The sequence below is a fragment of the Talaromyces atroroseus genome (assembly GCF_001907595.1).
Source record: "Talaromyces atroroseus strain IBT 11181 chromosome Unknown scaffold_2, whole genome shotgun sequence".
Taxonomy (NCBI): Eukaryota; Fungi; Ascomycota; class Eurotiomycetes; order Eurotiales; family Trichocomaceae; genus Talaromyces; species Talaromyces atroroseus.
Genome location: NW_017971434.1, coordinates 1,723,173 through 1,736,631, shown reverse-complemented (window position 1 = coordinate 1,736,631; position 13,459 = coordinate 1,723,173). Strand labels below are relative to the sequence as shown.

The following is a 13,459-nucleotide window of genomic DNA, read 5'->3' as shown; positions in this document are numbered from 1 at the left end:
GAAGCTGCCGCTCATTGTTGCGGTCTGCAAATGCCTTCCTTGCATGTGGTTGCGTGCCAGCCGGTGGCTGCACAGCCCTATGGAATGGGCGGTCCAGACTGGGTTGCCTTGTCAACGCCAGACGAGGAGGAGTCGACACCATGGCAACCGTTGTTTGCGTCACGTGATGCCGCCGCCACAGAGTGGAATGCGGACCGCGCGCTAAGAGGAACATCGCGCGGCTGTGATTGGCTGCATCACGCGCATCACATTCCCATGCGCCGCTGGCCTCACGTGGTTGGTCGTGGCCGGTCGCCCCTCCCCCAGCCTCCTCGTCACCTGCCAGGCACACACCTCACTACAAGAATAATTAGCCCGCATGATCACCACCACTGCTCAGTTTAGTTCTCTCCTCCCTCTGCATTCCGGCGTCGCCTTTCCCTTCCGCTTTCCATACCGCGATTCCGTCCATCGTGCTGCTTGCATAGCGGGTGCTGTCTGTGCGTCTCACTGTGCGGTGCCGCATAGTGTTTGATAGTCGGGTTCATTCATATCGATAAGCCGGATAGCCTTCTCCGTTATCGTCAGTCGCTGCGTCAAACACCGCATTCCAATTGTCCGTTTTAGTAAGGATCAGATCCATGTCAAGGGAGTCATGCCAGTACTAATTATCTACCAGGTCAATTCCTCACTTGGCTGACGAGCATCGACAGCCATGTCTCAAGCCTCAGAGACCCATTCTCCGGCCTCGTTGGCTCCCGCGGCCGAAATCCTCATCCCCAGCACGCCCCCGCGGCGATCCATTCTTTCAGCATCTCCAGACTTACAACCGGTGCTGGACCGAAATGGTAGCTTATCAGACAAAAATGGTGGCTTTTGCTCGCCGCAACCCGCATCGTCATCTGAAATGACGCCACCTCCTTCATCTCAGACTCGTGCGCCTCTGCGCCGGCGTTCTAGATCTCGTTCTGGATCCCACGTGGTGATTCCCGCTTCTCCCCCCAGCGCGTCATTGGAAAAGTCACTTTATGCTGCTTACGGCGCCGCTGAGAATCTGCCTACGACCGAAGACATTGAGGCTGCGAGTGAAGCCCAGCTTCGAACTATAGCTAAGGATCTACTGTCGATAGCTCAGGAAGCTCGCATGTCCGCCCTACACTTCAAGTTACAGAATAGTCTCTTATCCTTCACCAGTAACGAAGCTATCAAACGAGCCGAAGTTGAACAGCAGCTTGCTCGAAGAGAAGTGGAGATATTACAGAGCGCAGAGTATCAAAATCGCCGTGCTATATCAAACTCCCGAACCTCTCAATTTTCCGCCAGTCCAGAGTCAGATCATCCACTGAAGCGGATTGCTGAACTGGAGCGTACTAACGCAAAATTGGAGGGGAGGTTGGTGAACGCGAAGAAGCTGATTAAAGAAAAGATCGATGAAGGTATTACCAAAAATGAGTCTCTTACCGAAGAGAATCGACTTCTCAAGAAGCGTATCAGAGACAATCGTGAGCATCTGACGAGGTTTCTTGATTCTGGTTCATTGTCACCCACTTCTCGCCCTGAATTCAACACGCCACAAAGAAAGTCTCATGCCCGTGTCTTCGATGGTGCCTGTACGCACTCGAATGCTCGTGACGGGAGTCATGATGCCTTTGCTACTCTTCTAGCTGCCGATCGCGTTTTACATGGTGAAGCTACAAATGTATCCCCCGAGCGGAATCGCCACTCAAGAAACGCCCATGCAGGGTCCCATATTAGAGGAGCTCATTCAATGTCTTCTCTGCCAGTGACTCCTCAGCGCTCTAGAAACCTTCATGATCCCCAATACATTACCCCTGGCAGCAGACCTCCTCAGAACTTGGTTGGGAAAGACATTCATGAGCAAGATCAAAGTCGACGCGACCGTGACAGCACTATTTCTGCTTCAGATGCGGATGAAGCCGTTAGCGATGAGGATATCCCAGCATCTCAAGCTAGCTCTCTAGCCACTAATAGGCTTCGCCGCGTACCAGAAACTCGCCAGGATTCCGTCTCTTCCCATCGCAGTAGTATTGGAAAGTCCAGCACGCTACTCCAGACAAAACTTTTTGGGCAAGTGAGGAAACCCGGCGTTGACCGACCTAGTCCAGTCTCACAGAAACGAAAGGGTTCATTTGAAGAGCAAGGGCACCCTGCAGTGAAGAAACCCAAAGACGTCGGATTGGGCATTACTAGTTGGAAGCTATCCCCCGCATAGCTAATGTACTACGAGAAATTCCCATGACTGTATTGGTGTTTAGCGATTGATTTTGATTTTGACTTTTGACAGCGTGTTCAATGATGACTGATGATTATTACTTGGCCGGAATGAGAAGGAAAAATTGGGTTCTTTAGGGAGACATTTTGGGTCTCTTTTTTGTTGCCATTGCTTTTTTTTTGATGTGTTTTCGTGTACAATTATCAGTAGGGTCCTTTCCAGGCATACCCCGTGAATATAGATCGCTAAGACTTTTGTGATTACACCGCATTTCCTGGTAAAATAGCATGCATAGCTGTCAATAGTTAAACTGCAAGCATCTAGCAGCAAAGCTTACATAATGCGCCGCAGAGGGCGCCATTCCACAACAGGGATAGCGTGCTTAGGGCTCGCTAAGCGAGACTCAGCAAAGGCTTCTGCGCCGTGAGTGGGCGGTCGAGCGCGCTTGGCACATTGGACCGCCCACACCAAAAAAGTTCCACCCAATATTGAAGCGTAGTCAGTCCTTTCGAGACTCGACCAGCAACACACCGACGACAACACAACAGTGAGAGACTTGATCTCCGTCCGGCACAATGGTGAGTACATAGTTGTTGCTTTGATCTCTTTTGCCATTGTAAATTTGGCAAGGGGAGAGATCGGTAATTTAGATGGGCGTGCTTGAATGCTAACGACGGATTTTCCATGAACTAGGCGATCAAGCACAACAACGTTATCCCCAATACTCGTGAGTTTTTCACTCCCTACTTCCGCTTCGTGTGTTAGGATCAAGGAGGGGCGGATATTAAAAAAATGTGTTTGGGGATTTTGAGAGGAATGAAGAGGATTTTTGCGTTGGAAAAAAAAAATAGATATTGGAAAGAAAATTGAAGGAACTTTTATCTCTGACGGCACTGGTTATTTGCAGACTTCCACAAGGACTGGCAACGTCGTGTCCGCGTGCACTTCAACCAGGTACGAAACGAGAATCCCTTTATCCGATCGTTAACGCGATGTTCTCGCGAGGAAGAAAAGTGTTGCTAGGGCATTAGCTGACCTGGATGATTACAGCCCGGACGCAAGCACCGCCGTCGTGAGGCCCGTTTGGCGAAGGCCGCTGCTGTTGCTCCTCGCCCGGTCGACAAGCTCCGCCCCGTTGTGCGAGCACCCACTATCAAATACAACCGCCGCGTCAGGGCCGGACGTGGTTTCACACTTCAGGAGCTCAAGGTACTTCACCCAACAAACCATCTAGCGGACATTTTCACGAATGAATCATCACCAATACTCGTCTTTTCTTTGGTCGTCTTTTCACCAACAAAGCAGGAATTGGATGATTTTTCTCTCGGAAAAAGTTGGTGTGATTTTACATGGTTAGGTACTTACTTTTTATATAGGAGGCTGGTGTTCCCCGCAAGCTCGCACCCACTATCGGTATCGCCGTTGACCACCGCCGCAAGAATGTCTCCCAGGAATCTCTTGCCGCCAACGTTGCTCGTCTCCAGGAGTACAAGAGCCGATTGATCCTCTTCCCTCGCAAGAGCGGCCAGTACAAGAAGCTCGACTCATCTGCCGAGGACGTTGCTGCTGCCACCAAGGCTTTCGCCGCTGAGGGCAAGGTTGCCGGATACGCCACCAACATCCAATCCACTTTCCCCGTCAAGAACATCTCCGCCGCCGAGGCTGTTACCGAGATCAGCCGCTCTGATCTTCCCGAGGGTGAGAAGGCCGCTTACCGACGGCTGCGTGAGGCTCGCAGCGAGGCCCGCTACCAGGGAGCTCGCGAGAAGAGGGCTAAGGCCAAGGCTGAGGAGGCCGAAGCTGCCAAGAAATAGATATCACTCTAAAAACACTCCAAAATATGATAATGATATCCTCTTTTTCTTCATCTCCTTCCTCTTCCAGCTGTCTTGCATGGGATACAAGAAAAAACAAGGGTTTTTCTACTTCCTTCTGCATCGTCTCCTCTTACATGTGCGCGTGTCCATGTGGCATGCTCACATGTTATTCAGCAAAAAAATGCCATGATTCGAGTCCAACCAAGTGATATTCTTATGGACTAAATGTGATTTTCCTTAAGTTACAATGTCTTGGTGGGTAGAACCATTTTGCTGGATTCTTCTTTACATCCTTAGGGTACTCGGGTTCATTAAAGTATCAAATTTAAACATTGTGTGGGTACGGCGTGATCTTTTCTGGATCGTTTACAAATGTCGTACAAATGAATGGGTGTTTTTTTATGTCATGTTACAAAAATAAAAATGATTTTTTTCCGCTTCATGCATTGGAATGGTAAGAATTTGCTTTTCAATTAAGCAGCTTTAGGGCCTGTCTACGTCTAAAGCGTATGTATGGAAATTTTAACCTAGACACACAACTCATAGTATATCAAGCCCGAAAAGCACACCCATGACACCTTCCGCTGCATTCACAATAGCTTGTGCTTCTCTCTCCTCATTCATCCCAGTCGAGGACTCTTTCCTGAGTTTGCCTTGCTCCCTCAGAACATTGTGGAATAAACGCTTCATGTCCAACTCTACTCGCTTACGTTTTGACTCAGACAAATCGGGTATCGATATACTAATATCTGGCTGTAGCTGCGCTTCGCTCGTCCATTGGTCCAGTCTTAGTGGGCAGGACAGGAGGAGTTTTGATTCTCTCCTGCTGCCGCTACTGTTGGAGGTAGAGCGGCTAATTGATGAAGAGGGTGAAAAGAGCATTGACGAACGCTGAAGATGAGGAACAATAGACCGAAGATCAGACTTTTTCAAAGGTCCTGTTAAATGCTGCTCCGCACGAATGTCACTAAGCTTCCTTTGGCCTTTTTTGGCCAACAGAATTTCCTGGCTTTTCTTTAACCTCGACCAAATTTTTGCCCGGCACACGGATGCTTCCCAGTACCGGCTGATTCCAACGCAGAGGCCTGAAATATCAAGAGCCAAAATGGGACTGGATATGCGTGATTTAATCCAAGCTTGTAAACTTGAGGGAATTTTTGCTTGTGATGCATGATGGTCCTTTTGCAAAGACACCGATGTAATGCGCTGCGACTGCAGCTCTATCGTAAAAACAAGCGGTATCCTAAATTGATTCTGAGGAAAGGGGAAAGGTGCTGACAATATAATTTCGTGCGTTTCGGTGATAGCTCCTTCGGAACTGGTGGATAGAGATAGACTTTGAGAATGCTCCAAAGACAATGAAGCAAAGGCGGTTATATATGGCTTAGGATCATGTATGTTGTTAAGTGCGAACGTGTTTATCGGTTCCGGGGATGTTGGACGAGCCTGGACAGGTACGGCTTTGGCCGAAAAGGGAAGTAGTGAAGAAATAAGAGTAGAAATGGGGGGGTGTTCTAGGATAGGTGAGTTCGACTGTCGGTCCGTCGACCTATTTGTTGAAGCCAGAAGAGAACTGTAACGAGTGTGAGAAAAACATCGCTAACCAGGTAAATGCGCCAAAGCACGGGCGAACTCACATCAGACTTGCGACAGCCTCAGGATCGGGCTGCGGCTTATCAAGACTACGTTTAGCTCGATCAGTCCATTTTTCTAGCTCAGCAACATCCGTTTTTAATTGATCAAGTTGTGCCAGAAGCTCCCTTTTAACATTCTTTCGCTTCTGCACATCTGGCTCTTCGGGCTCTGGTTCGCTTCTCAAGGTTGTCTCCGCGGCATGGAGAGTTCTCGGTCCTGATAAATCCTTCCCTGGCATCCTTTTCCTACCCAATTGAGTCGGAGTCGGGGGCAATTCTGGCTCTAGAGAGTCGTCAGGCAATACGGATGGTGCCAAAAGACCAGAATTCTCCAACTCTCGGGTAGCACTGTTCAATTCAGACGCCAATTGTTCATCCGGGTCACTCCCTCGCATAAAATTATTCAAAGGTGTGGTTGGCGCTCCTCCACTTCCAATATCGCCTCCTTGGGTTGGTGTCTCGAGTCTTCTTGATACCCTGCGAGGCGGCGCTGCAAAAGCCTGGGCAGCAAGAGGTCCTCGCCTTGGAGACTGGATGGTCTGTCGTGGTGGAGATGACATCTCGTTGGTAAGGGACGGTCGTAGAGCTTTTCTATCACGTAGTCCTAATGGCCTTTCAGGATTGCCGCGACTGCTGCGCGAAACAGGTTGTCGTTGAGGACTTCGCGTTGGAGACCGAGAGAGAACATGCGCCAACACTTCAGGATTAGACCGTGCCAGACTCGCTCTGGTAGGCGATTGAAATGATTGTCTGTGTGTGACCGGCGACTGTAATAGATGCGAATTTGCGCTCACATCTCCGGCGGCCGTCGCGTCGACTGGAGCAGCGGTACTCGGACTCGTTTTGCGCCGTTTCGCTGGAAGTTCTGACATTTTACCGCCCCAAAATCCTCGGGGCGTTTTATCAGCAACTTCTTCGAAAACAAATCGTCCGAAGTCAATTAGACAGTTTATCCAGGCGGGGTAGCGATGTGAAGTCGCCTTTTGTCAGTCAACAATCGACGTTTTCCTTTTTGGGCAGCACGTAAATTCAGAGTTTGTTTGTGATGTTTGCATCAATGACATAACGGCCGTCCATCCCGCCAAGGTCAGTCAATTATTTCTCTTCTCCGCTGCTAATTGTTTTCGGCTTTGTATTTTCCAAACAACATCTACCAAGGTAGACATGGAGCCGTCCATATTGACGCTGAGCAGGCGTTCGATATTGCGATTACTTCCCACGTCGTCTCGCCGCACCGTTGGCCATGGTTTAGCCCTCGGTTTCAGAAGCCGCAAACGCTTTTCCGAACCATTATCATCATCGCGCACTTTCGCAAGTTCATCTCATCCTACAAGGACAAGAAGGAAATTTCACAGCAATCGAGTACATAACAATACTACGAGTAGCACCGAGATACATCAAGCATATCCGCTTTCAGGTTACTACTCCGACCTTCTATCCTTCCACTATCCGCAGCATCGATCACCGGCTGCTACTGCTACTACTGCTGCCCAGAGCGCAAAGGAGAATAAGGGCAAAGCACTCACGAAAGAAGAAAAGATGTCCATCGTATTCGGCACCCGACTCGCTGGCCCCGGTTATCAGTCAACGTCAAGGTACAATCCGGAGACAATGCCTCCCGAATCAACCTGGAAAACAGTAAATGGTGTCCCGATTCCCCCGCGGCCCACGGAACCAGATAATTGCTGCATGAGTGGCTGTGTTCATTGCGTTTGGGACGACTTTCGAGATGATCTTGAAAATTGGGCGTCGAGGGTTAATGAAGCGCAGGCTAAAGCCACAAATACAAATACGTCAATGCGGTCTTCTGATATGCGACAGAGGCCTAGGAATGAGGTTGCCAGTGCCAGTCTTAGCATGGACGATGATGGTGGGGGCAGTGAGACTAATTGGGAGATGCCATCTACAGAAGGAGGGGAGGATCTGTTTGCTGGGATCCCGGTTGGTATTAGAGAGTTTATGAAGACCGAGAAGAAGTTGCGAGAAAAGAAGAAGCAGCAGCAGCAATAACAGCATAGAGGGGCTGCAGCTTGAATCTTCCCACATAATTTCTGGTAGATGGGTCTCATTGATATATACGTATGTATATATACATTTTTTGTTCTTGCATATATTCAGCACAGATATAGATCTGACGTTGTGGCTGATGTACATATACATTATATATAGATAACATGATGAATGATGAGAATTAGATAACTTTTAATTTTCAAGTTCTATAAGAAAACTGGCTTCTAGACACGAAATCACTTGAGATCAGATCTATGGATTTCCTTGCAAAGATAAGGATACAGCATTATTCATTAATTCCCTCAATCGGGTCTTTTTAGGCTCGGACAGATTCTCGGGCTATATGAATGAGTGCACGCAAGTTAGCAGTGAATAAAACTAACAGAAAAAAAAAGTAACCGCTTAAGTAGGGGGAACTTACATTATTGCCCAATAACTCCTTCACCATAACCACCAGATTGTCGCGGTCCTTTTTCCTCTGCAACTGCCCGTTCGCTGTTGTCGGTTCATCATTGCCTAACTCAAAGCTCTTTTCTACCTGTGCGTTAACATTCGTGTCACTGAGGCAGTTTACAACAGCCACCGAGCCCTTGACATGAGATGCCATAAGGGCCAAGGCAAACCAGCCTTCGCTTCGAACGACGGGCCATTCTGTTTGTGTAATCATAGCACCGATTGGACTAGCAACGTCCTCGTGAAGATCGAACAGCCGGTTCAAAGGTGTCGTCGTGTCCTCGCCAGCTCCTTCACTTTCTCTAGCTCGCGATACTAGGGTCCGACAAATAGAGGAAATAGTACGACCAATCTCTGTTTTGATTGGGGCAGTATCGGTGCGGCTAGATAGGGAGAGCAGGGTGGATAGATAGGTACGCGAATAATCAGGAGAGTCCGGTGCAGAGGATAATGAGGCCAGTAAACGAGAAATATTCTTCACTGAAGAAGTGATAACCAGGCGGGTCACACTGGTAGCCGCCAGTTGAACTTGAGGAACAGTATCGAATTTCCAAAGCTGAGATACTGCCGGGATAATATCAGCATCCCCGAGCTCCTCACGGTTATTTTGTGCAATGGCCAAATTCTTGAGGAACCCAAGTACGGCATGGAGTACACCACCCCGTGTGTTGGTCTTCAGTATGTCGATTAACGATCGATGGATGCCTAGCTGCTCTATCATGAGCCGACATATTGTGTCGGTTCTTGCCACATTTCCGAGCATAACGCAAGCACAAATCTGCAACGACTCCTCCGGTCCAGCGAGCCATGACTGGAGGTCGTTTAGAAGAGGTGACCCTATTGGATATACCTCGAGGAATTGCGGAAGCGCTGAAATATCTGCTAGTGCCTGGTTGATCTTCAGGCGTAGTTGAGCCAGTAGTTGGGTTTCTTCGGTCGAAGATTCATCGACCTGAATACTGAATGATCGACGCAAAACAGATGCAATTTGCCTAACCCATTTTTGTTGAACACTTGCAATCTGGAATCGTTCGGTTTGTAAGTAGTTCGTAAGGCAGGCCACAAGGCTAGCAAACTGCACGAAAGGTGTATCCCCGTCAAGAGCTATGTTCAGAATGAGCAGAATGATACTCTCCGGCGAGTTCTCAATTCCATCGCCTTCCTAGGTCAGCAATATGTAACAAACTCTGAGTTCCACCAGACTATTACGAACCTTGTCCGGTTGTCATCTCTATTAATTCATACGTAAAATTATTTCCTTCGATGTCCCCATCGTTCATGAGTTTTAAAAGGATGTATCCAAGGCGATATGCCGCGGCTTGGGCCTGGGCAGGTTCTGGGTCTGTTAGAAGTCAAGAGCAAAGAGATATGAAGGAGTGTTATAGTACCATAGTCCGTGCATATATTATAAAGCACAGTTATAGCAATACTGCCTAAGCCAGCTTCAGCGATGTGGACCAAGTCCGGGTTAAGAAGGCGCATGATTGATATAGTGTATTTGCCGGACACTACAATATCTCGATTTTCATCTATGATATACCATTAGCTCAGGCTATGAGCAAATAGTGTAAAGATAAATACCAGTATCGGCGCAAGAGTTTCCTATGAGCCGTAAAGAATGAAAGAGCAAATCCGTGTCAGTACCCTCCCTTGTGGCAATCAGTTGTAGGAAGAATTCCAATACTCCTGACTGGCCAAAGGGAATTCTCCATGATGCTATAACAAATATTAGCAGCTATACTCCATCAAGCTGACGGCAGGATGTCTCACGGTCACGACTAGCATTTGCTAATGCTTCGGCTGCTTCAACCATGTATCTAGATTTGCTCTGCCAGAGTTTCTGGAGGATCGAAGCAGCACCTCCCACCATCTGTGGGACATGTCTTTCTTGCTCGGCAATTGCGTCTGTCATTTCGAGAGCATCACGTAGTTCTTGAACATCAAAGGACGTATCTTCGTCGCCGCTCTCGGTTTTCGAGAGAACTTTCTGCAAAGCATGAAGTAATCGGCCATGTTCTTCTTCATCTTCTTTGGCTAAAAATCCCTCTAGTTCTCCCGACAAGGCAAGAGAATGTGGGTTTTCAAGCCTTGAGAGCACCGAGTCCACTGAGGGCATATCACTTGCGATGGACGACAGATCTTGAGAGGGGGTGGTTTTCTCCGTGGCGAGCCCAAGGCTGCTGTCTTCGTGAGTTTGCGAAGTCATCCTCATGAGTATTAAGCATATAACTAAAATAATAAGTATATGTTGCCTGAAACTAGATTCCAGTCACGGCGCTATACAGTCGCACGAGACATTAGACCGTTGTCGTCAATTTAGAGGGTTGGGCTAAATAAATATCCGTCGTCGTGCGTTTCGGTGGGAGACATTTAACTGGGCAGGAACCATGGCTTGTGTATGCTAATGCCTTTGCTACTTGAGTAGTCAATAAGCCTGCTTGAGTGTCATGGATAATATATTAAGTTGTCTTACTTCTGATAGCCATGTATAGGATCTGTGTAAATATATACGTAGTTTGAGAACAAGCCCCTGGACGGTCGAGGCCTGAGGCAGGAACCTAGTTAAGAGCCTCAGGAATCAATACGGCAGCCGCCGCGGCCAGCAAGTGCAGCCGGCGGTTGTGTCAGGAAGGAGGAGGAGCCTGAGGCCTGCTTAACTTCAGCAACGCCAATTGTCAACATTACGCTCCTTTCTATATAATTCATATAATTTGTCTTCTATCCGCTGCACTCTACGCCGCTATTCACTCACTCACAGCCCACGTCTCTCGGCGACAATGACACGCGCTCAGCAAACAGTTTCGATTCTACTCCTGCTTTCCTCCGTAAGCGTGGCCTCAGTTCATCGCATAGCGGCATTGGAACTTGCATCCAGGTTACTGACAGTTATGTACACAGCTCTATTTTGCTCTGTTCCTCGGCCTTGTTCCCATCAACGAGACCATTCAAAATGAAATAGTCCCTGTCGTAAGTTGCAGCAGTCCAGCAAGCTCCTTCCTTTCATAATCATTGTACTAACCCACACGCCCGCTTTCAAAGCTGCCCTTTTATGCTCTCATCGTGCTCGCCTGTTTTCTGGGTGCCCGGCTCGGCTACATGATTCTGACATTCAACGACGTCCCCGAAGAACACAAATTACTCCAGAAGGAGATTGAGCAGGCGAAAACTGAGCTACGCAAGGTCAATGTGGATGTGGATTAGAGTCCGCTATTGGGTCTGGTCTTACATGGCATTGAAGGGGATTTCACTTGGTGTTCCTCTCTACATAACTAACATGAGATGACATACCACATACGCTGCCTGGAAAAGAACCGTCGCCCCTAACAACCGAAGTGGACGAGATAAAACAGGGAACCTTAAGAGAGGAGGGAATAATACTGCGTTACCAGTGGTGGATGCACGGCGTTGTATATCTCGAATCTCTGAAATTCAGCAGGGCTATCTTTTCCAGACCGGGTCCAGCAACATACGGGAATCCCTTTCAAAATGTGTAAATGTACATATAAAAGATTTTAATCACAGGTGATTTTGACATCATTTTGAGTTTAAAGCAAGACCAGATTCTGATCGATGTCTATGAGAAAAAGAAGCAAAATGAAAATAAAAGAGGCTGAAGCCCCAAAAGGAGGACGTAAATAAAGAAGCATGAATGAGTAAAAACGCCAACGCTGTCGGATATCGAATAACACGTAGTTATGAAGCGTAACTAGCATAATATGCATCAAGAGTCGGTCGAAATAAGAATCTGTATAACTCGACAGGCATTTAATTGAGGGGAAATTGCTTAGCAAGTTCGTCGTGTTCGTCGATGTCCCTTGAGATAGAGAAAGAAAAATGTTAGCCAGGTATTTCTCGAAAATGCCGAATTTCATATAAATGGGGGGACATACTTAGCCTCCCATGGGTAGCAAATCCAGACATCACCAGTCGTCACGGCAGCATAGTACCGGCCAGCGGTCATCATTTCCTCTGGAAGCTTCCCTTTCTTCGACTTGTCCTTGTTCTGCATTGACAGGTTAATATTTACATATCTTGACTTCCGATGGCCAACTTACATGCAAAACAAAGATGGAGAATGTGGTCTTCTCCGCTTCACGGCCCAAATTCTTTTGCGCAAGTTCGACGTCCTTTTCCAGTTCTCGAACAGCATATTCAAGTGTAGTGCGAGTGTCGTCGACCTCATCCACGATAAGGACATTCTTTCCAATCAGGTTGGCCATCTCCAAAGAACTCAAATCTAACCATTGTGTTCGCGTGACCTTTGTGCCCGGGACCTCTTCGGGATCATCACGGCCCAAGTTTTCGTACAATGAAAGACCAATGGCCTGGATGGGGATGTTCGGCTCGCCGGGACGCTTCAGGAATGATCTGGATGGAGTGGACGAGAAAGAGTTAGCAACCATCTTCACCACAAAGACAACAGCTCCTGCACACAACAGAAGTATCTGACTGCGCCAGGCCATGTGAATCTTAAAAAACGTACCGAAGGATTCGAGCAGGAACATAGCCGCCACCCCCGATTGCGATCATGAGATGTGGGTGGAAGTCCTTGAGGATTTTCTCCGCGGAATTTTTGCACAGCTTGTGCAGCTGGACGGAAGGAGCAAGGTTAGCAGAAGCCTGGTAACGAATATGAAGTCTTCTATCAGAAATATGCGTGGTATGTACCTGATTATATGTGACATAAACTTTTTCAGGCATTTTGACTTGTGGGGTCGTATGATGACTTGGACGGTTGAGGAACGGAAGATAAATGGAAGGGAGAAGTATATAACCAAAACGGGGTTCTTTTATTTGTATCAGCTGGAAGGAACGTAGGAGCCTGACAGAGGGAAAAAGAAAGTCGAGAGTGAGAGAGAAAAAAAAGTTGCAACAGAACCAAAGAGGAAATTCAATGAATGACGACGTGTGATTGGCCCCCCACTATTTAGTTCTAAAGCCTCAGGCTGCCTTCAACTTCGGAGTTCCCCGCCATCAACGCTCAGCGGAGAATAGTAAATCCAGGCCGTTCTTCCATAGTCTTTAGTTTCGGCTCACTTGCATTCTGCTCGACAGGCCATGTGTTACACCGGGTTATGCAAGATGATCGTCTCTTGGTGCGGGAAACCTGGAGATATCCGACGGATCTGCGTTGAGTGCAGGAAACCACGAAGCAATGCTCAGCTTCAGGTGGACTAGAGACTCGGAACACTCTGGATGAGGAACATGGAAAATACAATCTGAATTTGGATCTTTGGAATCATTGTGCAGATGCTTTTCTCACGGCTTATGCATCCAGTATATGATGATTGGCGAATCTCTGACACAACTTGACTATGTACTTACTGTATAGA

General features: G+C 47.8%; 7 protein-coding genes across 7 annotated transcripts; 4 read left to right on the top strand and 3 right to left on the bottom strand.

Annotated features, from left to right (window-relative positions):
* Positions 1-694: 694 nt before the first annotated feature.
* Positions 695-2,212, top strand: UA08_02713 (hypothetical protein; the record flags this gene model as incomplete). The annotated part of the gene is made up of 1 exon (XM_020264785.1): positions 695-2,212. The coding sequence occupies one exon, from the start codon at positions 695-697 to the stop codon at positions 2,210-2,212; it is 1,518 nt and encodes a 505-aa protein (XP_020122607.1).
* A 575-nt stretch (positions 2,213-2,787) lies between these two features.
* Positions 2,788-4,026, top strand: UA08_02712 (60S ribosomal protein L13; the record flags this gene model as incomplete). Its single annotated transcript, XM_020264784.1, has 5 exons — positions 2,788-2,790; positions 2,906-2,939; positions 3,120-3,166; positions 3,263-3,421; positions 3,589-4,026. 5 exons carry the CDS (start codon positions 2,788-2,790, stop codon positions 4,024-4,026), a joined length of 681 nt encoding a protein of 226 aa, XP_020122604.1.
* A 543-nt stretch (positions 4,027-4,569) lies between these two features.
* Positions 4,570-6,535, bottom strand: UA08_02711 (hypothetical protein; the record flags this gene model as incomplete). The annotated part of the gene is made up of 2 exons (XM_020264783.1): positions 4,570-5,578; positions 5,667-6,535. 2 exons carry the CDS (start codon positions 6,533-6,535, stop codon positions 4,570-4,572), a joined length of 1,878 nt encoding a protein of 625 aa, XP_020122605.1.
* Positions 6,536-6,827: 292 nt separating this feature from the next.
* On the top strand, positions 6,828-7,673 carry UA08_02710 (hypothetical protein; the record flags this gene model as incomplete). Its single annotated transcript, XM_020264782.1, has 1 exon — positions 6,828-7,673. One exon carries the CDS (start codon positions 6,828-6,830, stop codon positions 7,671-7,673), a length of 846 nt encoding a protein of 281 aa, XP_020122137.1.
* A 252-nt stretch (positions 7,674-7,925) lies between these two features.
* UA08_02709 (hypothetical protein) lies at positions 7,926-10,332 on the bottom strand (the record flags this gene model as incomplete). Its single annotated transcript, XM_020264780.1, has 6 exons — positions 7,926-8,012; positions 8,095-9,284; positions 9,340-9,462; positions 9,515-9,655; positions 9,708-9,842; positions 9,897-10,332. 6 exons carry the CDS (start codon positions 10,330-10,332, stop codon positions 7,926-7,928), a joined length of 2,112 nt encoding a protein of 703 aa, XP_020122136.1.
* Positions 10,333-10,903: 571 nt separating this feature from the next.
* On the top strand, positions 10,904-11,327 carry UA08_02708 (hypothetical protein; the record flags this gene model as incomplete). The annotated part of the gene is made up of 3 exons (XM_020264779.1): positions 10,904-10,951; positions 11,025-11,093; positions 11,166-11,327. The coding sequence occupies 3 exons, from the start codon at positions 10,904-10,906 to the stop codon at positions 11,325-11,327; spliced, it is 279 nt and encodes a 92-aa protein (XP_020122133.1).
* A 564-nt stretch (positions 11,328-11,891) lies between these two features.
* On the bottom strand, positions 11,892-12,827 carry UA08_02707 (Xanthine phosphoribosyltransferase 1; the record flags this gene model as incomplete). Its single annotated transcript, XM_020264778.1, has 5 exons — positions 11,892-11,940; positions 12,017-12,129; positions 12,182-12,494; positions 12,610-12,746; positions 12,795-12,827. The coding sequence occupies 5 exons, from the start codon at positions 12,825-12,827 to the stop codon at positions 11,892-11,894; spliced, it is 645 nt and encodes a 214-aa protein (XP_020122132.1).
* Positions 12,828-13,459: the final 632 nt, after the last annotated feature.